Here is a 27,258-nt window from a genome sequence, read left to right as displayed (position 1 = left end):
TTGAGCACGACGTTAATACTGACATTAGAGAAATGTTAGCAATAACTGTGTAATGGTGTCAAGTTAACTACCGTACAGTGTGACACCAAACACACTTGGGAGATGTCAATGTTTTTTCCAGCTTTTAATTTAGGCAGCTAATATTTGCTATGAGGACCTCTGAGCCAACATGTAGGTCTCTTTATCAAACTAATTCAGTGCAACAGGAGAGAACATCCTAGTAATTGCTCTTTCATTTCAAGTACTTCAGTGTTGTCTCCCTTCACCGGGCATTTCAGTTTATAATGGTGCAGAAACATAGTATGGTTTAAATATAATTGGTTGTTGTGTTTATTTATTTTTTGCAAAAGTTGGTGCTTATCCCATATTTACAATTAAATGTAAAGTTCAAAACAAAACCTGATTCATGGAAAATATCAATTATGAGCGAAAACATGCCTTTAAATGTTGCTGAAGGTCATCAAAATAATAATTACATTAAGTTGCCCTCTTCACTGTAAATTGTGATTATCCTGCAGTTCAAGTAAATTAATTGTAGACCAGAATGTCAGATGAGAAGGGAAAAAAATCCAATCTGTCACAAGATATTTTTAGTTCATATTTTTAGTTTGTCGTCACTCAGTGCCCGTTAACGGTGTTTAAATCGAAGTGGCAGTGTTTCCTTCAGACAGCTATGGGCAGCCCCAGGGAGCCTAGGTCTCTAATTGACAGTGATGTGTTCTTTGAGTCGCTGCTGAAATTCTCCATCCACCGAGCTGACCGGAGCTGCAGCGCCTGACAAGACACATTAATTAACACAGAAAAAAGGACCAAAATAACACAGAGAAAAATGATAACCTAGAAAATAGGAATTAAACACTTCATACGTGGAAATGCACTGCCATAACAGTTATTTCCAAGAATGTAATTAAACATTTTCTTATGACGAAAATAGTTCTGGGTCTATTGAAGTTGCCGTTTCCTGCTTTTTTCTCTATTATACTTAAATATTAGCTTACCCTTCATCATTATATTAAATGTTGATCAAATCAAAATATTTTCTCTTTGAATTATAGCTTAGTTGTGTGTGAAAAACGCCTACAATACAGCACATCTGTATCTGTATTTCATCTGTGAAACCATAATTCATCCATGGAAATGCGACAATATGGCACAGTGTCATTGAAGACAATTATTTGTATGGAGAATAAAGGGACTACACACGAAAATGGACCACATACTGCTTTACACGACAGTTTTGATGCTGGTTACTAAAGCAACAATTGTTCGTCCTGAACATCTAAAGAGTGCGTGAAATATTGGTTTAGAGGTCTTTACCTTCAACCAATGCTTCCATGTTCAACACTTATCCTGACTTCATCTATTTTAGCAAAATAAATGGAATTCAAACATATTAGCAGAGAAAAATTAAGAACTAAATATAGAAATTAAGTAATCAGTTAAATATTTGGAAAATATTAGTAACACAACCCCTAGAGTCCATGTATGCACACATTATGCCTTCACACCAGCCTCACAAACAAAGAACGACCTTTTAAAGCATTAGAGGGGGGAATTAGAGCTTAGAGCTTTGTATTTGCATACACAAACAAGGGATGCAATCCAAGATGCATGAACAATGCTATTTAGCATTTAGAAAGGTGTTAAGACGGGCTGGCTCACAGAAGCGTGTCTAGAGGTCACATCGTGTGATTCTGTGCAGAGGCGTTTGTTGTGTAAGTCTCTCCTTCTCATCAGGCAATGACCTTCAAATACTGTAACACATACACAGAGATAACATTAGGGCTGCAACAACGAATCGATAAAATCGCTAAAAATCGATTAGCAAAAGTGTTGGCAACGAATTTCATTATCGATTCGTTGTGTCGCGCGATTATTACGGCAGTCATAAAGTCGCAGAGAAAAAAAAAAGAGCGGTGCAGAGCCGCCAGTGTGTCTGAGATTGGAGTGAGAGACTGAGAAATGCTGAAGTTGTGATCTTAGCAAAAATAGAACATCTTGGATGTGACGTGTCGAGTCTTGGCCAATCAACGTTAAGATGTCTACAGCGGCTTCATTTCCCTCAAACTTGTTGTTAATGGAAGCTAGTCAGCTTGCTATCACGTTAGCTAACGTGTTTGGGTTGTGTATTGTCGTTAAAGTTACGTTATGTTCCGCTACAGTTCAGTCTTGCGTGTAAAAAACCGTAACGTGGTGAAACATGCCGTAACCACCTGGTCTGGTTCAGTTCACGCTGTCACTCGCTAACGTTTAATCGGCACATCGGCGGATCTGGCTGCAGGTTGTTTTTTTACTCAAATTAGACTGAATCAAATCACGTAGTTGGGCTTAGCCGACAACGTCATTTCGTGGTCGTATGAGGCCCAGAATGAAATAGTTTGAGGAAGAGGACGCTCTATATGCAGAGCTGAGATGAGGTGGAGCTGGGCCTGGAGGTTTCGGTCAAAACAGACGTGAGAGGAGCAGTACAGCTTCCCACTGTCCCAGTGTTTCATACATATTGATAAAGCAGGGCATGCTAAAGCAGCCTCTACTCCAAGGAGATCAATTACAGAAAAAAGGCAGATGTAAAGCATACATGTGTATGTTTTTAGTGTTAGTCCATTTTAATCTAATTTGTTTAATTAACAGCTCGGGGATGTTCAAGGAGCAACCTGTTTGTGCTTTCTGAACATGTTTTGCACTGTGAATTTGCACTGTCACTTCTGTTTTTGAACAAAGGGTTTTAAATTAATGTTTTTTTGCTTTTTTATCCGATTCATCGATTAATCGAACATATAATCAACCGATTAATCGATTATTAAAATAATCGTTAGTTGCAGCCCTAGATAACATATCCAACACTTTCAGGGAGAACGACGTGCCATATACAATATGCGACGCTCACTCCATTATAGAGCTTAAACTGTCTTATTGCTGTTGGTATTCACTGATATTGAGAGTCTGTCCGTCGCTTCAGTCATTAACCAGGAAGAGGGCTCACGTATTGCGACTCCAGAGAAGTAATTATTAATTCATCACTGTTCCTGAATAATAAATGTTAGGGATATTTACCTCCCAAAATATTGCAATGCAACCTCTTTGTTACACACACACACACATATATACAAACACACAGATATCCACTATGAATTCCCACAACAATATCTATTCTCTCTCCCTCCCTATTCATCCTTTTCTTTCTGCTCTGTGAGGCAGGTTAATGAGAATAATAAAAATCACACTCTGTATTTCCTCTGTGCCTTCAATGGCCTCATCAATTTACAACCGGCTTGAAATACCAAAGTAGAAAAAAAACAAAAAATTGCGAGGGGGAGACAAGGAAATCATGCATGTCTAAAATACCTGCAATTCCAAAGCATGCGTTTTATATCAACCTGAATTTATGAGCGGTTTGTTAATTAGAAAACAACTCAGCGTGTGGAATCACAGCTGACTGCCATATTTGGGTTTGTCATTAATTCAAGCCTCCCTCCATCTCCTCCCCACTGCTCATCCTTCTCCAGGACACCAGATGCACACAGCGCCAGCAGGCATTTCTGATGCACCCGTGGCTCTTGCACCGCGATAAAATGTAACGCCTATGTCAATGCAAGGTGCAAGTCAGATATATTTCAGTGCACGGATAAATTCCTGTTGGCATAGCTTTAGGAGATTTTAATGCCAGGATTTTTAATGGCTGTAGAGAAGACATACTAAACATGACCGCATAACACCACTTCTAGATAATAAAACATGAATGTCCAGAAACAGTAAGAGTTAGAGAAGAAGAAGAAGAAAGGTGAACAGTAACTTACTGGAGGAACAGTTAATCCTGATACAATCTAGATGGGGAAGAATAGATGAGAGATAAATTCATCTTTCAACGTTACAGCTGCAGACATCATTAAAGCATACAGTCCACCCCTCTGGGGACACACACACAGACACTGTCCGTCCTCTGATGCTCTCACCATGGCCCCGAGCTGCAGCGAGCTGGTAAAAGCACTGCAGTGTAGCTGTGCCAGAGGAATATGTGTTCAAGCAATGTAGAACAGAAAATCATGAGAGCCACAGTTTAGTTATGCAACATTGTTTGTATTGCTTTGTTTTCCCGTGGAGCCAAACTGAATGATTTACATGTTGCACACAGGGATATTTTTATATAGGATATGATCTTCTATACAGTATGAGAGCATCAGATTTTGGTCAGGGTCAGACAGGGCCAGGAGGAAGCTATTATGCCACTTTATATTTCACTCCATTTTAGAGGCAGTTAACAGTTAACTACATTCATCTGACTGCAATAGTTAGTTGTCAGTTTGCAGATTAACCTTTTACATAAAACACATAGGGTCATTATAAAATATGGTGCGCTGATGCAGTCTAGATTGTACTACCTCACAATATATAAAGTAGGTAAAATAAGCTCCACCTCAGCAAGAATTAAAATGCTGCTCAAAAGTTAATGCGTCAGTGATAATCGTCATCATTCAGGATAATGAGTGACTCATTCGGCTTTTCATTATTTAAATTCATTTTGCTGGTAATTCTTACGTACTTTGATATTAAGTGAACATTTCAAGGCAAAATTTGACTTGTAACAGAGCTCCTGTAACTCAATCTGAAAGCTGCTTTACCACTGCCCATCAGAATGTCAAGTAGGTAGAATTTAGCTCAATCAGGACCATTGAACTAATATTACAAGTAGAAGAATGAGCTATAATGATCCATAATAAATGTGTCTACTGCCAATACACAATAACAAACTAATCTTCTAGCACGCAGTAATGCCATATTGACTGCCACAATTCCTGAATCTTGTTTTAACCTCTCTGTTTCCTCAGGCTCTACTCATGCTGTGCTCTAAGAAAGGTGACCCAGATCAAACTCCCTCCCCTCCATCCCATTTGGCCCTGCCTGTTGTGTGTTGTCAACCACAGCAGAAAAGTGGTCGCAAACAGCCAGAGACCGACACCAGCCTACCCTCACAGGGAATGCTCTGCTTTTTGGAAGGGACTGATGGCCGGGGAAAAAAACAAAAAACTCTAAAATCTGTCAATGATAATTCCAAAGAAGACAAAACATGGCTATGTGTTGTTTTCATCAGAGGGCATCTTTTTGGAGTCACAGTGATCTGACTCGTCAGCCCCGTCAGTGTGTGGCGCTGTTGTCCTCTGTGGTGGGACACATGCTTCCTTGTGGTCGACAGAAGACGCAGACGGTCTACTTTGTATGCACCGCTAAACGGCTCCGCTTAGGGAGCCCATTTCTGTTTAGCCAGTGGAAAGGAGAAATAGATGGCTATCATTTGCTCGGCATTGCTCCGTTTGAGAGATATCAAACTTTTCACAGGCATCATTGGATTCTTTCCTGAGCAAATAAGCACACACACACTCTCTCACAGTTTTTCATTTTGTCCTCAATTTGCTTTTTGCTGCCGGCGTGGGCAGATCTAGTCCTGCGCTCATTTAAGACAGAGTTGCCGATTTATGTGCAATCAACTGCATACTAGGAGAACAAATGATTGCAGGGCATTTATTTGCCACAACTCGCAACTAAGGTCTGCATCGTATTCGCTAATCACTTAATTAGAAGAGTTGTGATTTAATACACATTCTCATCTTCTGAAGAATTATTAGCTTCCTTATACAACAACACCAGGAAAGAATACAACAATCCCTTTAGAGCAAAACACATGTATGGATCTTGATGTGAGGCGAGCTGATGGAACGGGCGGCGAGCATTCCCTGCTGGGCGACAGCAGCTGTGTGCTCAACTGGCAGTGAGCGGAGAGCCGCAGACTCTTGCCATTGAAAGTCTTCACAACCTCTCCCTCTATTCAAAATATGTACATGGTGTCTGCGTGTGTGAGAGAGAGTATGTGTGTGTGTGTGTGTGTGTGTGTGTGTGTGTTTGTGACACGTGACTTTGGCGCTGCAGTCAGTGCATGTCCGAGGTGTTACCTAAATTGACAGTCAAACGGACGCGGCCGCTCTCCAGCTCGAGACGCAGGGTGTCAGCAGAGTCCCTCGATGTGGTGGCTATTAGGATGCCGTAGGCTCGCTGGGAGCGGAAGCGCAGAGACACATCCTCTGCCTCTGTGTGCATCACCACTGGCAGCTGGACCTTCATAAACTTACTGCCGTCGTAGCTGAGGATAGTCGCCTCTGCAGAGAGAATAAGGAGGGAAACGAGATGAGTGATCGGTAAAATGGACTGAAGCAGTTAATATGGTGAACCGATGAGCGCGGCTGTCAGTCAATGAAGTCCTTTGTGGATTTAATGTAATGTTGTGACTTTCAATCTTGATGAAAGGCATACATTAAAAGGTGGAGATATTAAACATTACATACATGTTCAACTACAGTATTGTGATTTGAAGTTCACCATATAACAGTGTGAAAGCCCATTATGTGTCTTTTGGACGATTACTAATACTACTACTGCTTTGCAGTGAGCAAGCCTAGCAGCCTGTATTGACTTGTCATCCAGCATCCAGCGCATTCATAGAAGAATGATTTAACACAGAAAACTACGGGCTTCCTTCCAGTAGTGTCTCTGGATGATGTGCTTCTCAGACAAAGGCTTTGCAGGTCTGTAGTTATTTGTATTCATTCGGACTGCAGATGAATCTTAAACAACTAGACAACTGAACTGATATTACAAAATTCAATAAAGAAAAAAATCAATAGGTCAATTCAAAACTCACTCCTAGATGGCATGCACACATATTTAGTCTACATTCACATAACAGCTAACAGATACAAACTCTCTCACAAGTCTATAAGTCCTGTCTTCTGTGGGCCCAATTAAGGTGGTAGCCTCTATCAGTGAAAACAGTATGGAGGTAGACAAATGCTAGGGCAGTAGTGAACAAAACAGGAACATATACAGGCAAACAAATACAATTATTACAGCCACACATTTTTTTATCTGCAATGTAGCAGTGACAAATTACAAAAAGGACAAATTGATATTGACTCGAGGAAAAAAAACACAAACAGCAACAGAATTCTAATAGTTTGCGGACCTTGAATATTGAGCTTCTGCTCAGGGTGACTGCATTTATTCAAAGCATTAGGCAGCCGTCTAGAGAAAAGCAGGGGAGATTGTTTAACGCTGGCAGGGGGTTGTAACAGCATTTCCGGTAGTGTAACTAAACCGTAACCCAATAACAAAGCCATTACTGCAGCTGCGGTGCCGAGACCGATAGAAGCCAAGTTGGAGGGACGGGAGATGGAGAGTGGTGGGGGAGATGGGGTACCAATGTACACACACACCACCTCATCACCACTTCCTCTTCACACAGAGCCAATGTCACATCCATCCCCTGGGATGACTCCGTCACATTCCTCACCCAAATCCAATTTCTCCACGCCCTCCTGGGGTATGCTGCAGATGACAGGGGCGTGTGACAAACGAGTTCTCACTGCTAAACTGTCTGCTTCCTGCCAGGCAGCTGAAGCAAAGAGCTGCATTTAAACACTGTTAGCAGATGCCAGCAGAAACGGAGCAAGCGTCCAATACTTGAAAAAAAGTTTTTTGTCGCCGCTATATTAGTTAGCACGGCGACCCAATCAGAGCATTCTCTAGTAGCAGAAAGTATTTGACGTATTCTTGATATGTAACTGATACTGTACACGCACACAAATAAATAGTAAGTGTCTGTTGTTCAGGTGTATGTTTACGGTGGGAAGATAGGACGTGAAAATCATTACTGCCAAACAACGAGTAACGGATCCGAGTGCTGCACTGCAAAAACCTTATCCCCTTTAAAATGCCTCGGTGAGAAATCGGATCAGTTATGCTCAAACCAAAAGAAGATACAAACACATGCGCTGATATTGATGAGAAATTGATTGATGTGTTCTTCTCGTCCTTAAAAAAGGTACAGTGGTGTGTCAACACTGGTTTGTTAATTACCGACTGTATGAAAGGCATGTAGTCTGGTTCGTTGACTTCCATTATGATGAAAACAAACTGCCACTAAGAATCAAGGTGGGAAGAAAAGTAGTTATGTGTTGTGCCCAGTAAAACATATTTTAAAAATAAAGAACATTTCACTCATAATTAATCCCCTTTTTTCCCCCGACCAAATAGATCAAATTAATCTCAACTGGAGTAAATACTGAATTTTATGCAAGATGTCTCCTTTGCTTATTTATGGATTTTAGACAACCTATCTTATGAATTTCAGCAAAATCCAGATAGATATTAAAATACGGAGAATGACATGTGAGGGAATCATTACCTAATGCAAAGTGAGCACCCGTCAAAAATCCAATCCTGGAAGTGTCATTTTTAATGGCACTTCCATGTCGATTTATCCAAATAAATTGAAAGGACCTGAAGCTGGAGCTGAAGAGGAGGCAGTCGGGGGGGAGAGGGAGGATACATAACTAAACCAAGCATTCAGTTCCTGACTTTTAAAGCACAACACAAACACTGTTCTCTGATTCTCACAAGAAACCAAGGAGGGATCGGAGTGTGGGGGGCCACTTTCAGGGAAGTAACAAATTAGGCTGTACTACTAAGAGGAGTACTAAAGGCAGCCAGACACACAGTTCTTCCTCCACTCATCCCAAAAGTGAACAGGCTCTGCAGGAAGGGAGAGCTGTCAGCTGCATGTCACAGGATTGTGATGTCCCGCAGTATCAGGGCGCCGGGCCCAATCCAATTCAAAACTTGCCAGAAAACACCTGCCAAAGGCTTTTGGAAAATGTTTTCATGGCTCTGAGATATCATAAATAATTCAAAGCTGCTCATGTCTTCTTCACTGCAGACGTCTTTGAGCATCTTAGTATACACAATCCAGATAATACACTCACTGCTATTAAACGTGTGAAAACAACCTGCCAGCTTGAGCGGCTTTCAAGAGACGGGGAAACTGTTCTCTATACAGAAAGAAACGGCACCATCATCAGAGGCCAACATCACATCTGCTGCCCTGTGACCGAAGGGCAACTTCATTAAGGCTGCGAAATGAGAACAAAGATAGAAAATGGATCCTTGTGTCCGTTCAGAGCGGTGGAATCTGCATCTTCAGCTCGTGCTGTCGGGAATACACGCGGCAGCCAAGATGGTAAAGATTTAGTATGTGCAAATTAGGGTTTTTTGCCAATTAGGCCTATTAAAGGAGAATTACAACTAAAGTTTAATGATTTACAAGTTAATCTTCAGTCTTTGCTGTGCTATCAGTCTCTCAAGAAGACCCACTTTAAGAAGCTGTGGAAACCAGACATCAAAAGCTATAATGTACAGATAAAATATAGTTCTTTGACTATAGACTCTTTGGAATAATTCCTTTAGGTTTGTGTGCGAAATAAAAATGTGATTGTCTACTTGACTCCAAACCAAACCTCTATTCCACAACACATGCTTATATTCTCAGAAAATCAAGCCCCAGCACTCTTACAGTCACATTTTCAATCAATTTTCTGCGCATCTGTGTACATCGCTTAAGGCATGAGACGACCAGCTCTCTCTAATTTGTGACTATGTTCAAGTGTGGTGAATAACACAGCGTGTCGTCAAAGGGCATGGCTAAAATGTGTTTTAACGCTAAAACTCAGCCATATTCCTCTTTGAGGGCATTTCACAATTATGCAATAATGTTCTGCACCTCTTGGCTTTAGCTTCGGGCCAATGGCAAATGGCTTTACGCTCTGAAAAGCAATAAATGTGCTCAAAGAATCAGTTTTTCTAGTTATACTAATTTAAATAATGGTATTATGTTTTCTACTCAAGTTGTGGATTTTGCCAATGAGGACTATGTTTTGGAGCGTGATATCCACCACCTAATAACAATCCTGGCAATGATACATTCCAATTTAATGGATTCATAATTTATGTTCATGATGTATACCAGAAAAATGACCTAAAGTGCAGGACTACTATATTTAACAACAAATGAGGAAGATGTTAAGCTCATAAAATCCCTGCTGGGGAGCAGTAACAGCAGGACAAAGCACTGTGCAGAGCCTCGGATAAGGATAATGTAAATGTATGTCAAGCACATGTGGTGTACAGAGAGTATATAGTGTATCGACCTGAATATTGATCTTCCACATCTATATTTATTCATCGCAGCTATCTGTAAGCAAACATCCATCTGCAGCCAGCGTCCATGTGGTATAATGCAGGTGCTGTCAGTGTTGGAATCCAGCATGTCATATCTCATTAGGGAATACGTACATGTGCTGCAACGCACCTACCACACCATCTGGGAGGCTGCCTTAGCCTCACACCCCGAGACTAACATTTGGGCTAATTAGCAACTGGAGGAACAATGAAGAGGAAGACATTTGGGATGCAAGGGGGGAAATTGCTTTGTCTGCTTAATTAAAACCTCTCAAAATAGGGCGAATAGCTCCGTGGTTCTCTTCTGAAGCTCCACCTCCTGTTCCTTCCACTCGTTGTCGTCGTCCTCCTCCTACGCCATATGCAGTAGCTGTATTTTGCCACCGGGTGGTACACCATGCATGGATAAGTGAGAGCTGGGGTAATTCTTTTGACAGCTTCTCGGCCTGCTGGTGCCTGCTTCATCCTACCAGCGCAGAGGCAATCTGGAGCCATCAAAACAGCTGGAAACATGCCGTGGCCCATCCTCCATAGCACTGCTCCCACTCCCACTATCGCCGATGCTAGTTTCACAGCAGAGACAGCTAGAAACCAAGAGAGGCAAGAACATGGCAGCCGAGACGCCAGAAGATACTTAAATAATGAGGAAGAAGAGGGGGGTCATAATGGCGGAGACCTTTCTGGGAAGTAGTTTGAAACGCGGAGCTGCATGCTTCCTGCTTTTGTTGTTTTCAGATGAAGTCAGAGTGGATTTTATCTTTTTGAATCCAAGAACACTCAGTCCGGATAAGTAATTATCTTACTGAAGTGAAGCGATCTGTATCCAATGCCCACTCCACCTCCCTCGTGTACTATGCCCTAATTCCTGTCAACTCATTAGCTAGAATGGAAGTGCATGTGTGGAGAATGAGAGCCAAACCTAACTGACACATTCATCAGAGATGGAGATTCACTTTCTCTCTTTTTCACTAAGATCAAATATTATTTCCTGTCTGCGCACTACATTAATGCATTTACAAGGCTTGTCATGTCAAAAGACATTCATGACTAAATAAACTAAATAAATTTCAGAAAACAGGAAATCTTTTCTTTTTTCTTTTGTGCCTCCATTTGGTTTTGCTTCCATTTCACTCAGTCGATTTCTAATCATTCTTGTCTCATTAGGATCTCTGCCAGACATGTTCTACATCCCAACAGGGTATTTAGGCAACATCATTTTTAAAAAGGTGAGTGACTTGAGCACCGAGGAAAAGCATGCTCATATGAGCATATGCATGATGACACATGTAACTGCGTGGGATGCGCTTCATTCCAACTGGAGTTAATTTTTTCCCGATGAGAGAACCCGTTCCTGCTCTCTGCCGTCCCTGTGTGGATGCATCACGCTGCGATAACAGTGTGACATACTTGGGCTCTTTTTGACATTCGCCTTGATAATGAATATACTAACTGCGTTTTGCTCATTTGCTGCCATCGCTACAAACTATATATATACTGCTTCAACATCTCAGGAATTATAAGGATATCTCAAATGGGGGTATGTGTACCCCTGTGGGTACGGGGAGGCACTCCAGTGGGTATGTGAGATTAAAAAAAAAATCTATTTAAAATCAGCATCCATTCAAAAATCCTTTAAAAATAGTAATTTAATAAATATTCAATAAAATAAAAAGGTGTAAATTCATAAACTGGACTTTATATATCCTATATTAAATCAGATCCTGATGGCACAGTGCTGTGTATTACATATTTTTTCCAACCAAACATTTTTGTGCTGGTTCCTGGCTGAAAAACTATTTCACAGTTTCATCTAGGGCTGTGCAATATACCGGTCTCAGCTTTCCGTATGGTATGAATTTTTCACATACCATCATACCAGTCGTCGCAGTTTGGAATGAAACAACAATTAATGTTCACAGCTTGAGGCTGAAGGAGCAACGGACGGAGCTACTTACGTCTCATGTTAACTCACTTTACTAAAGGTGTGCAAAAAATGACATCGCCAAAAGGCATGCTGGGTAAATGACACCGCCCACACAGGAAGACTTTTCCTGTGCACCAAAGTGGGCGGGCTTTACCCATCATGCCTTTTGGCGATGTCATGTCTTGCACACCCTGACTTAACTTCTATCCGTGAGACGTAAGTAGCTCAGACCGCTTTATACATCTGTGACTGTAAACATTAAATGTTGCTGCCTGCTGAAGAATGACAATAGTCGTTACAGCCGGGCATGCGCCACTAGTATCAAGGGATTCCCCTCGGTCCTAAATCCCTCCAGGTTTAGCTCCCTATGTACCAATCAAAACAACTGCTGACCAGTGGTGTCGGTCCTTTCTGGTCAATAAATTAATGTATTTATTTGGAAAAAAAAATACCGTGATATACCGTGAAACCGCCAGAATCTTACAAAATACCGTGATATGAATTTTTGGCCATACCGCCCAGCCCTAGTTTCATCACTCAAAAAAGGTTGAGAACCACTGTTCTACACATTGCATTAGTCGAGTGTCACGTTTGTGTTGATATCATATTCATAATAAATGTACTGTAATTAGTGGCTTTACATACAGAAAATATTCACTTTGGCTGATGCACTCTGTTGTTATTAACTAAATACAAAATAAACAAGTCATTAAGTAACTCATCTGGGGTTTAGTTTAAAGAAACAATTGAATAAAAGTATTAGGACTCAATAGAAATTCATCACACCCAAATCCAGGGCTATTAATAGTAGTTAAATTACAAATCTATTTAGTGAATAAACTAGAAAACATATTCATTCACTCAGTCTGATTATGTAAATAAGCTTGAAATTCCAATTTGAGTCAAAGAATGATTGCCTCAGAGCAAGTGAAGGATTTGGCTTCATCACACATCTGGTTGTTACTTTAATCTAGCTAGTTTTTTATCTAAGAGGTCAAAGTGCAATTCTCTGGTCAAAATTGCAAACAAGCTAAATCTGAACAGGTAGAAAAGTGGGAACATGTTGAGCAGAACAAAGAACTGTTGTTATAACTGGCTGTTATTTCAGCTATATTACAGATTAGGTATCAATGAAATACAAATACAGCAAAAATAATCTAACTTCAAGCGAATGCAAGTCTTACTAGAAACAAATACTGGTTATAATGCCATAAACTATAACTCTACCAACATGAAACACTACTGAGGAATGTGAGATACTATATTATTACGAGCCCCCATAAACACCATGTGATAAACTACTGCAGAGTCAGGTTTACGTCTGCTCCAGCTATAAGAGTATAAGAGTTCACTGTGTGACTCTCGCTCCTATTTCGGAGGAGAGAGGGATAAGTATTCTGCAGCAGGTCTGGTCATGAGCGAGTGGTTTGATGAGCCAAATGGTTAGCAGAAGACAGACAATTTACAGGCTAGTGTGCATGGTGGACGTGACCAGCAGTGTCTCAGTGGTGCATCAGTCACCTGCCACTCAACATAGTCCAACATCAGGCAGTGAACACTCTACGATGCCCGACTCATTCTGTCCGCCTCTCCGTGGCTGTCTGTCTCCACATGCACACTTTCTTTTCTGTCTCGCTTTACTTGCAGTTTGCCGTTTGAGAGCTCCTGATGTTCAACCATGATCAGTAGACATAAAAAGACCTGCAGGCTTCTGTCTGGTTATGCTGTTCAAACTGAACTTCAAAGGAGGTCCCGTTCAGACAAAGAATACGAAATCTAATGAGTGTTCAATCAAAATTAGTATTTGACATAGTTTACAGTATTCCCATATTTTTACGACCCCATACCTACCTGAAGACGATACATAGTGAGGTACAAGTGTGTCACTGTGTTGCATCGTCAACAAGCTCCCACTGGCAAATCCAGGTTATGCCAACCAGACAGAAATGACACCACATCCAAACTGCTGGGCAGACAAAAAGAGATCAAAACGAAGTCCTACCTCTTTCACAGGAGCGCCCCAGGTATCCAGTCCCAGAGCAGTCACACACGTAGCGGTTCCAGCCCTCTCTACAGACTCCGTTGTTTTGGCAGGGGTTGCTCAAACACTGTTTGGGAGGCTCCTTGGAGCAGGAGGGCTTCACCCCGGCGGCCTTCTGGACTTCAGCCAGGCGCCGGACATCCTTACTCTGTCCGTCAATGAATAGATCCCGGATGCAGCCCACGTAGCCGTAGTTGAGTAGTGCTGTCCACACCTCAGTGGGGAACACCAGCCCCATTTTGTTTTCTGGCAGACCCCCGAGGTAGAGATTGTCATCCAAGTCCAAGACCTCACTTTCTCCAGGGGCTGTGTAGGCAGTGCGGAAAGTGTTGATAGAGATGGTACCTAAAGAAAAGAACCGTTGGATAAGTATATTTCTTCCTTTGCCGAACAACTCTGAGGTTATTTATCAGATGGACACATAGTACTGGAACACCTATTGGTGACTGCATGTTCAAAAAAGCACATGTAGTAAGACATACATACAGAGAAGACCCATTTAAAGATGGTTTGATGAAGAAATTAGCTTAATTGGTGTTATCCATCTGGACAAGGTTAGGATTTTCTTCATTTAGAATGACTGATGAGTGTTGATAAGACACATTAATCATGGGACAGCTAGTCTATTAGTAGCCTAATCTAGGGTCCCTAAGAGTATCCTCTCCATTTTTCTTGGATTTCCCATAATAAATCTCCTTTATCTATAAAGCAGTGGTCATAAAATGGAAAAGAGAGGAGAAGAAAAATCGTTGTCCCCTCTATCATTTCAGCCAACCAAACAAATAAAAAATAAAAAAAACATCATAGCCATCTTTTTGAACTTGATTAACGGACTGCAGGCTGTTTTTTTCACTCTGTCTCACCCTCTGTTTGCCTCTAAACCTGCAATGAGAGTTTGTGTGTTTCCCCACCATGATTTATCGCTCTCATTCAGGTTTAATTCTCGATCTGGAGCACGGTAAACAACAGAGGACATGACTGGACTGTAAAGCTGTGGAAAGGAAAGGCCTTACTGTGGGACTCAGACCGGGTGATTAATTTGTATATGGATCCGTTACTCTCGGGGCAGGAGCCATTGTGGATCTTTAATTAATGGTGGCTGCCTCCACTGCCCGCATCCTCGTCCAGTAATCTATATACCATGCTGCTGAAGATCCGCAAAGGACACTGCCTGGGGAAAGTGGCAGAGCAATATTAGGCTAAGGATGCTCAGAAATAGAATTGCCATAAAGTCATCATTTGCATTTTGAGTGGCAGACGCATGCCATGGCCGATATGAAGCAGCTTTTAAGTTACTTTTCTAGTCAAAGTGTTTATGTTGGGGAAACAAGCCTTAAGCCACACATGAATTTTCAGCGGGCTGTCGGGCACATTTTAGAGACACATTAAACATTAAATGGGGCCTTTCAAGTTTCATTACGGCTTCCACGAGCATGCATGAACGTACATATCACAATTAATTATACATATGATAAATAAAAGCACAACGACTCATTGTGTTTTATTTTCATTTGAATCCGAAGAAAGGCTGCCAACAAAATTCAAATCTTGGTAAAAGCTTATAATAATAATAATAATAAGAATAATAAGAATAATAAGAATCTTGGTTATGCATGTTCTTTATAGCCAAGGTGAGCCCACCTTCTTGCAAAAGGGCTTGAGAGCGACAGCTAAGGACCTCGTGCACAATGATTAACCTGGTCCCACTAACATGTTCCAGCTCTTTTCTCAGGGTCTTGGCCCCCGGCATCTGTTCCGGCTCTTTCCTGCCGCCACCCACTGCCCCTGCTCTCTCCAGCCACAGCTGTTGTGACTTCCAAGCTTTGCACACTTGGCAAGGGCCACCCGTCACGCGGCCAGAACAGCTCCCTTCAGGTTATCGCTAACGAGCTCAGTACATCAAACTCATTAGCGAGGAAACTTTCCTTGGATCGAGCGGCTGCCCGGCTAAAGAATTGAGCACCAGTGTTGTCAGCGTGAATAGTGAAGAGTTGAGGTATCTTCACCCCAGTTATGTCAGATGTCACCATATGAACAATACTGTGTGGATTATAAATGCACAAAGTACAAAGTCTAAAGGCTTCTTTAAATCCCATGTTATCTTTACCTCAATCCTATTACAGTCGTAAACAGCAAACAAGGATGCCGTATGTCTACAGTAAGCATGTCTGTCTAAATTGATGTAAGCGGGAAACAAGAGAAGGATGTCAGCATCTTTCAGGCATCTGCTCAGAATGCTGCACTCACTTGTCACAGTACTGCAAGGAATTGTGTCAACACAGTCAAGCTATGTTAAGTCAGAAGGCACTATAGAATCCCATGGGGACATGTGCCATCGCCAGGCTAGCAGCATGGGACACATGTCGCACATAACACACATTGCAGGACTGCCTATGTTTGGAATAGTGTTCATAGCCAAGAGGGGAAAGTGATGTGTCTTTGTGAATGCTACAGAGCATAAAAGAGGAGGAGATGGATACAGAACAAGATGGGAACATGGAGATAAAGATGTCTGGAGAGAAGATGAGGGAGGGGTATATGATGACAGATAAGAAATCAGATGAGAGAACGGCAGCAGCAAATCATATCTTGAGAAGCACGTACAGGATGTATAGTTTAGGAGGGATTAAAATGATGCAGGAACTACTGCATATGAGGATGGGTAATGATGACGAAGATCAGCGTTTTAGCCAACTTTAAAACCCTTTGACCACATTTCTGTCTTTCCCTCTCTTTCTTCATGGTCTGAGCCGTAAGTGGTACTCCATCATTAAACCTGAAGGCATGGGTCCAAAGAACAGCTCTGATCTCTCTCTCACTTTCTGCATCAGCAGTCAGGCTCAACTTGGCATGATGTCCCCTAACCCCACTCACACATCCCCAAAACATGTTAGACAGGGGATTACTACAATCCAGTTAGGGCGATACGGCCAAATCTTTCTATGTGATTGGATTCTCTGTAGAGGGAGAAGCTTGTGAGTGGGCTATGGGGATGGGGGGGGGGGGGGTGTTGACTATATGTGTGCGTATGTGCATGTGTCGGTTTATGTACTGTATGTGTATGCATGTTTATGTGTAAAGTAGTGGGCTGCATGCCCTGGCAGGAAGTGGGGTTTCAAGAGAGCAATGTCCGTGTAATGTCTCTGATGAGTGGCCCACAGCACTACCGGGCCTGTAGCCCTCACTTAAAAGCAGAGTGTCTCTTAGCGTCTCTAATGCATTGAGGTTAGAAGATGCTGTCTGAGAGCGAGAGTCCATTTACAGGGTTGCTTCCTGCAGGAAGAGCCGGCTAAACTAAATAGGGCAGGGATCATTATGCGCCATTGTCGCGGCTGCAGGAAGTGTTGCACATGGAGGAGCCGGCTGCAGATAATTTGGTTTGGCTGTTGAGTTGATTTTTTTGTTTTGAGTGATGTTCTTGGTGGTGTGTATTAATAAAACATCTGACACGCAGATAAAAAGCAGAGCGTACCACATGTTTCGTGACTCACACTCTCAAGGGGAATAGTGTATTCTTTTCTTGTGCTTTAAAATTACCGTAATTCTATAAATTATTAAAAAGTATAACAAAAAGGCGCTGGTGTGTATGAAAGCCTACACGAGTCAAGCATTATGCTGTAGGATGGGCTTGTATTTTCTACTGAGCTTCACATGTGAACCAATAAAACTGAATAATGCGTTGACAGGGATGGATTATGGTCATTCAGGCTCCCATAAAAAGGTAACAAATGTATTACAGCACAAAAATGTTCATCCACAAATTAACTATTTCTTTATTTCAAAGAGCTCTTAATGTGCTCAGCTTTAACCCAACTATCAATATGTAGCAATAGCTCATACAAAAAAGTGTGTTTAGAAAGTTTTTTTATGTCACTCGATTTACACAAATCTGCTATTTAATGCATCATTAAAATTGCATGTATCCTGTGGGAATGGAAATCGCAGGAGGCCTTTTCAGTACAAAGGAACTGCACAAATTCTAATGCTACCATTTGAGGAGCCAGGCACACACCATTACACACTGCAAACATTAGTGCTTTGTGCAGTTCAAATCTCGAGATGCAAGATCCTAGATTTAGGAGGACTGCATACTTGCGGAAATTAATGGGCTTAAATATAAAGGGTGAGCAAAGATAAAATAATTTGAAAATTGTTTATTCACTTTATACAGCGTGTGAGTGCACTGTGCGGCACTCTAAGCATTGTGTTACTCTCCTCACATGGGAAGTCATTATATGACAGAGACCTTTTTACGTCCTTTTTACACTCCAGTATGCAAGTGTTGACGCCTTAGACTTGAGGAAAGGAAGGAAAAGTTATTCTGAAATGTCATTAGTGCACAGCTCAGCACTGTGCAGTAACTGTCTCAGTCCTGGGAGAGACCACCTCTTGTTTCCATGGAAACGTAGGCAGAGTAGACAGAGAGAACAGCGAGCAGAGCGAGCGCCGCTGACAAAAAAAAGATGTTCAATAGCTTGTGTGTGTGTGTGTGTGTGTGTGTGTGTGTGTGTGTGTGTGTGTGTGTGCGCACATGTGTGGGGGTGGATGATGGAAGGTTACTCGACAGATAATGAACTAAATCTAATTTAGACAGTGTTTCTTATCGTCTGGTCTACCATAACTAAACGTTGTAGATGTATGTTATTTGAGAAGTCAATGCAGCTTTTGCTTACACACATATGTTAAGTTGAATCCAAGAAACGCAGTAACATATATCACTGTTCACGACAGTGTATTCAGAGTATCAGAACTGATTATTTGTGAAATAACCCCCTCAATGATTCATGCAGCCAAAAGGTAGCACTGTAAAAAAAAAAAAAAAAGCACATGAATGGGCTCAGTAGCTTTTCTAACAATGTATACAGCTCAATTGAGACCACAGCCCAGTTTTTGCTTTGGGGGGTAATGAAACAGTTAATCTAATTTCCCCCTCTTGAGATGGAGTGGAAAACATGGTCAAGGGGTATATCTAATTTGCAGCATGACATTGCAGGGCCTTGGCTCTAAGCACACACTAACACATTGCTGCTTCGATAAGCAAATCAACAGGAACCAGAGCAGAGCAACCCGGAGCTTAGAGGGCACAACGGTGGAGGGGCAATGCTATTTTGTGGCAAATATGTCCCTGGAATCACAAAATATGACACATGGATACCAGCGGAAGTGCTACAATGTCATCGAAACCTCTTTTTTTTATATTAAATTGTTGAAAAGGTTCACAAGCATCCAGTGAAAATAAATAATTGTCAGTGGGAATGTAGGATCATCTTTGGTCTGGTAATGGATATTTTATTTCACAGAAAAGTTAACTGTGACCCTGCAAGTACTTTTGTTGCAGTTAAATAATTAATCCAGATTGTGCACAGAAGAGATTGTACTCTAAGTCCCTGCTGACATACATTGTATGTGGGAATAAATGAGCGTTGTTCAGACGTATAAACAAGCAAACGTATACGCATGTGGCCCTGGGGGCTGAACACGCTGCAACTTAAGAAAACAACTCAAACCAAAACACAATTAAATGACGAAAACACAAATGCCTCATAACAGAATGCTCTGAAAATTCCTCCATTAAGTGTGCTGCAGATATCTGCAAAAATATCTGAATCATTCAGTACAATTTCCTAAATTAAAATAAATCTTTGGATCATTTTCTCATACCATTGATGAGTAGTCCACCTCTGCAGTGTTCAGATTTAATAATTCAGAGCCAATTATTTCCTGTTGCATGTTCATCGTCTAAAGATGGAAAGTTACCTGATCTGCCATCTCGCTGGAAGTCCACATGGTACCACTCGCCGTCATTGACTTTCTTATTGACTGCCTTGGTCTTCGTGGTTCCTGAGCCCATGTCCAGCAGTAGGTACAGATGGCCATCCAGCATCTCAATGGCAAAGAAGTCCACCTTGAGAGTCTGAGGATTCTTGGAATCCTTTGGCTCCGGCTTGAGCTTGCCATGGCTGAAGAGCAGAAGGCCGTTGGGCTCCGTGGTGCGGAAGTCAAAGGAGATGGAGCCCGTCTTCTTAGCGTTCCACTTGTTGAGGATGACAAAAGACTCTGGCGTCTCGAATGTGATGGGGTCGAGAGTGGCCACATTCTCGCACTTGAAGGCCACAGTGCCATAGACCTTCATCTTGGGATCACCCTGCTTAGCCATCCTGGACAGCTCAAGTCTCACATCGTTGTTTTTGTACACAACCTGAATCGGGAGTAGAGTAAAAACGTCAATTCTACAACCATATATACCGTAGGTGTCTCACTCAAAACGTGAAAGATTGAGCTCCATCACTGTTTAAATGTAAATGTTTCGGGCAATCTAATGATTATTATGCATAACTGCTTTAAAAAAATGAATGATCTGGATCAGTAAAACAGCAGTTGTCCATGTGACATTTCACCCCCTCAGGACAGTTGGTCGTCAGCGGGGTGTCCATGGCTCAACCCTCAGCCATCTTTGTCACACTGCACCTTTGAGTGAGGAACTGTGTCCGAGTGGCACCAACGTCACCCTGCTCTCTTTGCTTCCCACGTGAAGCCCTCACAACACATGCATAGTGTACTCTGTGTGGGGGAAGTTTAAGCAGTTCAGGCATCCATTTGGACTTTTAGCTTTAGTGTCCACCAAAGGACGAGACCGCTTGGATCTGAAAGGCGATTGTGATAATCAGGTAGCATCTTCTCTGATTGTGAGTGGAAAGTGAGATGGAGAGGGATACATCTAAACTGCTGCCTTGATTGCAGGTGTGGAGCAAAATGTTGATTAAGGCCCCTGTTGCAGCTAGTGATTACAATAAAAGGTGGGCAGATGATGGATATGCCTCTCAAAAGCAAATAAAAAAGGATTGAATGAACATACACATTGCAACACCGCATAATTCAGAAAAGTGATTAACTACAAAAATCGACTGTATTTACTACACAGAATGCAATATATCACAGCAGTTTTTATTCTCAGACACTGTAAACCAGACAGGGTTTGGCTTAAGTGTACTCCACTACATGAAGTGCATTAGTGCGGTGACCTTTGAGGTGCCAAATGCTGAAGAACTAGGGCGCAGAAGTGACAGACAGCAGCAGCCCATTACAGAAACCTGAACCACAATGTCATTAAAATACCAATTAACCATGGATGAGAATCATTAGCATACAGTACAGCGATATCAACTGACCAATTTGCCAACTTGATCATTTTTAATTACAGTTGTAATCAACTCCTATTGTGTATATGCAACTCATCTTTAATCTCCGGTTTCATAGTTATATAAAGGTAACACAAGAGACATATTTAACTGTGTTGTAAATACTGTAGAAGGCTGCTTTTGAAGTACATTCTCCAGAATGCTGATCAAAACAGATCTAAAGACAAAGAAGTAGCTACATTTCTGTAAAGAGGAGCATTGCGTCCTGCACTGTGTGCAAATCAAACAGTGTGCCACTGTAATTGGCAAGTCTTACAAAAACGTGGAGACAGCCATAACTTTGTCATTATCCAATCTCCGTAATGAAAGAGTATCTTGATAAGTGCAGCTGTTGTGGCGAGAATCCCTCTCTCTTGTTACGTCTAATTTCCATATGAGAAAGTAATTAACATTTTGGTGAATGTCAAAACTTTTCATTAAAACATCAGTGTGGTGACGGCATTTCAAAATTACTTCACCAGTGAAGCACTCTCACTCACATTGAAGTGTTTTAATAAAATATGTCAATCAGTTTGCAAAGTAAAAAAAAAAAAACACTCAAAAGATTTTAATTTACATAAATGTCTGTTAAGTCATTATCTATTGGAGGAAGAGGTAATACAATGGGGATTTAGCCAATGGTTAGGTTATCAAGTGACGGACAGCCCCATTATGGTAACATGCATATGTATTTCCATAACAAAATAGTTCTCGTGGTAAATCTATATTGCTTTCAACGGGCCAAATCCAATGAGATACAGCTGTGGAAAACACTGTCCATGTTCTACTTTTGTTGCCATGCTAAGCGTTCACCTGAAAACGAGGACAACTCCGATGGGATTGCGTTTGCATGGAGCATTATGTTTATCACTGAATCAGATCTGCCGTGTCTAACTGTTCAGGTAGATGGAGCTCATAGCAGTGCATTAGAATTAAGTAAGCTCAGGCTGTTTTTCTTGTAAATGCTTTGTGACTGACTGTATCAGACTACATTTTACTGCACAAAGAAGAAAAAGGGAAACCGAAAATGGCAGGCTTTTATTCCTACATCTCTATCTTCCCTCGTAAAAAAAAAACATTTATATTTTTTACATCTGAAACCAATTGAATGTTTTAAAGATTTCATAGAAATAGAATAGGAATAGAAAGGTAATTTGACTAGACTCCTGACAAGAACAAATGTAAAAAGGAGTAAAGAAATAAAAGATGATATCTCCGCCTGCTGGACCCTGGTTATGTAGACTAAAGGTGCAGCAGACACAGCCTATAAACCCAAATCAATTCTTTATAGTCAAGACAAAGGGCACCTTTCAGAGTCAAAGGGAGCCTTGGTCTGAGCTACAACTGGCGCCGCGCTAGTAGTGCTGCACTAATTTGTCATCAAGCTCGGGCTGTGACAACTGAGCAATTACTGCACCACCGTTTGTTTTGCCATCAGAACCAACAGGCAGGCGTGGCAACTCAGACTGGAATCTGCACACCGATGCTGCAACAAGCCACTTTAAGCATCCCATCCATCAGGGCAGTGTGCTGTGGCACATGCTGTTAAACCACCTCTCATACGTTATCATGACACACACAGAGGATGACCTGAGACGGGGTTTCTGTATAATGGAAACGGCTGGATGGACTTCAAAATGAAGGGACCAAGCCTCCTTTTTAACTTTGATAATGCCATCTGCATTGTCTACCGATAGTAAAACTATCATAATTATAATAATACATTATTCTCGGAGCAAATCAAAATGGGGACATTCCCTATGTCTCACATCACAGGAGAACCATCACAGCTATTGCGCCATATTTTTACATTTTTGAGCAATTCAAAACATTGATCTATTCAATTCAATTCAATTCAGTTTATTTTGTATAGCCCAACATCACAAATACAAGTTTGCCTCAGAGGGCTTTACAATCTGTACACATGACATCCCTGTCCCGGGACCTCACATCGGATCAGGAAAAACTCCCCCAAAAAGATAGTAAAAACCCTTTCACAGGGAAAAAAGTGGAAGAAACCTGAGGGAGAGCAACAGAGGAGGATCCCTCTCCCCGGATGGACAGAAGCAATAGATGTCATGTGGCCAGAATGAATAACGTAACGGAGTTACAGCACATTCAATGAATGTGACAGAAATTATTCATATAATGAGTAGTATGCATGGTCCATGATCCAGATAACCACGACCCATTAAGCAGAAGGAGGTAGAGAGGATCTAGATCTCAGGATAGTGAGAGCAGACGCTGCGATTACACTGACCAGGAGCAGTAAGGGCCGTGCTTATGGTACGCAAATTCCACTCTCTATGTCACCACATCTGCAGCACCTCAGATACTTGTAGTTAACCAAGATACTCCCCATCAAAACTAGCACTCTAATGAGCGGTACAAGGCATGTGGACATGTGGTCCATGCTGTGCCTGCCCATTAAAGAGAGCTGTCTTAGACCTCTCTAAGAGGATCGGCGATGACGACAGCCTGCGCTTGAGATGAGAGACGAAATGTAGGACACCACGGGGCCAAATGAAGTAGAAGAATGCAAAGGGGAAGAGACGACTGGACCCAGAAACAGCTTTTGAAATGTAAAGATAAATAGATACATCATTTTTGCAGTACTTTGGAGATCTGCCTGCTCCATATCTTTGCATTTCCCTGGTGGCTCGTGAAGTATATGCTTTAGGTCAAAATCCCTATTAACCAGCAACTGCAAGAAATACTGATGAAAATACTACGGTACAGCTTAAAGGGACATTTATAAATTATAAACCCTCTGCAGAAGAAATCACCTCCTTCTCTTTTACCTGGGGATAAAGTATAGACTATATACACACACCTTTTATAGAAGAATACTAGAACATACGAGTAAAGAGGCGAGTGACAAATGACAGTGTCAGTAAAACATGAGCCCGAGGGCCCATTACACCATGGAGCATCAAATATACAAAATGTGTTGAATTTAATACATCCCCTGACAGCATTTATCAGTGATGTATTTTCACTTTGTTGTGTCTTTTTGTCAAGGTGAGGGTTAAAGCCAAGTTGCACATTTCCAGCACAACGTAAGAGACGCACTACTACAACAACACACTAAACAGGAATACGGTAAGTAATTTGTTAAGTGGTCTAAAATAATAATATTCCAATTCCCTAGTGGAATAATTGTGAGGTGTTTTCTCATGAAAAGCCAACTGCCTGATCCCAGGATCACTGCTCCTGTTGGAAGTGCACCTGACGGAGCTGTATGAAGCCTGTGGTAAATTACACTCCAAGAAAGTTGTGTGTGCGGCCGTGTGGTACACCAGACACCACCAAGTGAAACGTGTGTGTGCGTGTGCGAGTGCGTGTGGGTGTGTGTGTGTGTGCACGTGTATAACATTATGAGCGCTCTGAGGGGGCGGTAGAAGCAAAATAAAGTTTGTGGGAGAGTGTGAGGGAAAGTGGAGAAACAAGCTAAAGTGTAAAGGATGAGACAGGGTCAGTGTGTGGGTTGAAGGGCCTATTTGGGGGCCTGAGGTGAAGCCAGTCATATCCTGTACAACCACCAGCCTCAGAGTGCACACAGAAGTGGTGTTTACCTCCTTGAGGCAGCCCATGAAGTTGTTGCTAACTGGAGATCCAGGCAGGTCCGCTGTGCTAGGACTCCCTCCAACATAGAAAAAGTCGTCAGAGCCTAGCATGGTGTAGTCTTCTTGTGTGTATCCTGTGGTGGTCAGAATCCCATCCACGGATATTGTTACCTAGACAACAAAGCACAGGGAAAGGACACGCTATACTCAGACAGCCTATATACTGCAACGTTATTGCCTTTCCTTCTTGTTGTCTATCACAGACTTCCCTATATGTTTCTTAAACCCATTTTCATGTCTGTTTTCATTGTCTTTTTTCTTGTTTTTGTATTATTATTTTGTCCAGTTTGATTAGTTGGAAGACTACAAGCCTTCGAAGGAATGCTATTCTAGTTTGAGTGTTAGTGAAGTGCCCATACTACAGTGTTAGTATTTCCCGTACTGCAACTTAAAAGTACTTTAGCAGACACAAAAATGGTGTTAGTAGAATGTTATCTAGGTTAGTTAAACTGTTAATTCCATATTAGTACGTCCAGCAGTTCTACAAAAGAAATCAGAAAGTGCTACTGGGTTAGAGAGGGAGCACATGCTATGAAAAGCACAATCACCTTTTAGTAATGGACAATGACTGAGGGTATACGAGAAGAAAAAAAAATAGCATGCATACTTTTGTCTTTTCTTTTTGAGTACAAGCACACAAAAAGAAAATGATAGGCTGGGATACTGGGAATCAGTATCTTGACACTTGCCACAGTGGCAGATGCATGCAAAAGCTTATGGACACCGCAAAACCACAAAGAGAAATAAGAACGCACCGGAGAAGCACCAACGACAAACACTGCTCAACTGTCACATTCATGTTGACAAAAGACATAGTCAAAGTGCATGCCATGCAGAGTGAATGGGGATACAACTGGCTGAGCCAAAGAGCATCAGGCCAGCCAGACAGAAGAAGGTCCTCATTTTTAACCACAGCTTGATGCAAAAGGCTCGAAATGATGCTCCTAAAAAGGTGGATCAAACAGAATTGGACAGGAAACAAGTGAAATAAAGAGGGCAAAACCAATGAATGAACCAAGAAATTAAAAAGGATTTGAAAAGTAAGCAGAAGAGTACCAACCGCAATTTCCCTTTTTTGTAAATGACGTCTACAGTAAAAAAAAAAAAAAGAAAGAAAAGAAACACACGGCAAACCCAAACTAAGAAACAATTAGAATGATATCTACCGAACAATGTAGTTTGTTTACCATAGCGTGTCCAATGCCTGAGTGCTTTGTGGAAAAGGGGGGAGAAAGGAAATTAAAAACTGTGAACAGAATAACGACTCAAATAATATATGATGGTCAATACTGTTAGTACATTGTTAAAACGGCAAAAACCCATACTGGTTAGTAGAATGACACATTCCATGAATGATGTTAGTTGGATTCCAAAGCATGTTAGTAACATAGAGTAAAAAGGGCAAAATAAGTTCAACAAGAAAAAAGCAGTCTAAGGAAATAACAATAATGCTCGACCAGCAACTCCCTAAGTTCTTCATGGTATTTTTGAACCATGTTCTGCAAGAGACCCGACCGTTACCCTTACCCAAGTCCTGAGAAAAGGTTATGAATGACAGACATCAATTTGTTCAGAAGAAAGAATGCCTAAAGCACATCAGTTGACCCTCTCTTTCAAAGTCCCAAGTTCAAGACCATGTTAAAGCTTTGTTTCTTTTGTTGGTAATGGTATTTGTGTTCTTTTGTACTTGGTTTTAGGCTGGAGACCAATCCAGTGCATCAGACTTTCCGTCTCATACAATACTGTACCTCCGTTTTGGTCTTATTGATGAACTTTAGGATCACTTTACTGCAATGAGACAAAGCAAAGAACACCCTGACACAGAATGAGAAGGATGGGAATTTTGATTCCCCCAAAGAGCATGCACTCAATATGGTTGGTTTTCTTTTACAATTTGAATGCAGTGAATGTTCAAGCTGGCCAAATCCTTAGGTTTGCCAATAATCAATGTGCTGATTATGCAAAAGCAGCAGCTTCGGTATTGAGGTGAAGACAAACATTTCCCACCAAATGAGCAGGAACAAAACTAGAGATGTTTTCTGAACAATACTTTTAGAAAGCTTTGTGTCAAATCAAATATTCTCAAATATTTTATGTGGGTCACAATAATCGGTTTGATACGGAGGAGTAAATGGAAGAAATATGTGGTGTTCCATTTAACACAGGCTAAACAGTCTGACGGTTTCTTCATGATAAAAATACAATCTATTATTAGTGACACTGTGGTGAAATATCCAAATATTTGCACTTGAAAAGCTAACATTGTCTTAAGGCCACAGTCCACGTAACATCTTCACATCCACTTATCTTCAGGTCGTGAAGAGGCTGAACCTAACTGCCTGCAGCATCCAGGAGCATCTCAATTGTCTTGTATCGGCAGCAGCGGATTTCTCTCAGAATGATGTGAAGGACAAAGATGCTGGGACC

At 41.5% G+C, this 27,258-nt stretch overlaps 1 protein-coding gene across 10 annotated transcripts in view; it reads right to left on the bottom strand.

Annotated features, from left to right (window-relative positions):
• The window catches only part of LOC306746766 (neurexin-1a-like), a gene marked incomplete at both ends in the record, with an annotated part of 231,168 nt that overhangs the window by 124,710 nt on the left and 79,200 nt on the right, over nucleotides 1-27,258 (bottom strand). For 7 of the 10 annotated variants that reach the window (XM_079229729.1, XM_079229730.1, XM_079229732.1 and 4 more), the window contains 6 exons: nucleotides 3,798-3,824; nucleotides 5,946-6,149; nucleotides 13,989-14,372; nucleotides 19,785-20,226; nucleotides 24,781-24,942; nucleotides 26,019-26,042. In XM_079229729.1, the coding sequence (XP_079085855.1) occupies nucleotides 3,798-3,824; nucleotides 5,946-6,149; nucleotides 13,989-14,372; nucleotides 19,785-20,226; nucleotides 24,781-24,942; nucleotides 26,019-26,042 (1,243 nt within the window). The remainder of the gene's footprint in view (nucleotides 1-3,797; nucleotides 3,825-5,945; nucleotides 6,150-13,988; nucleotides 14,373-19,784; nucleotides 20,227-24,780; nucleotides 24,943-26,018; nucleotides 26,043-27,258) is intronic. The other 3 variants (XM_079229735.1, XM_079229728.1, XM_079229727.1) reach the window with 2 other exon arrangements.

This window comes from Taurulus bubalis, assembly GCF_910589615.1.
Source record: "Taurulus bubalis genome assembly, chromosome: 14".
In the NCBI taxonomy this organism is placed as follows: Eukaryota; Metazoa; Chordata; class Actinopteri; order Perciformes; family Cottidae; genus Taurulus; species Taurulus bubalis.
This window is presented reverse-complemented; position numbering and strand designations above follow the sequence as displayed.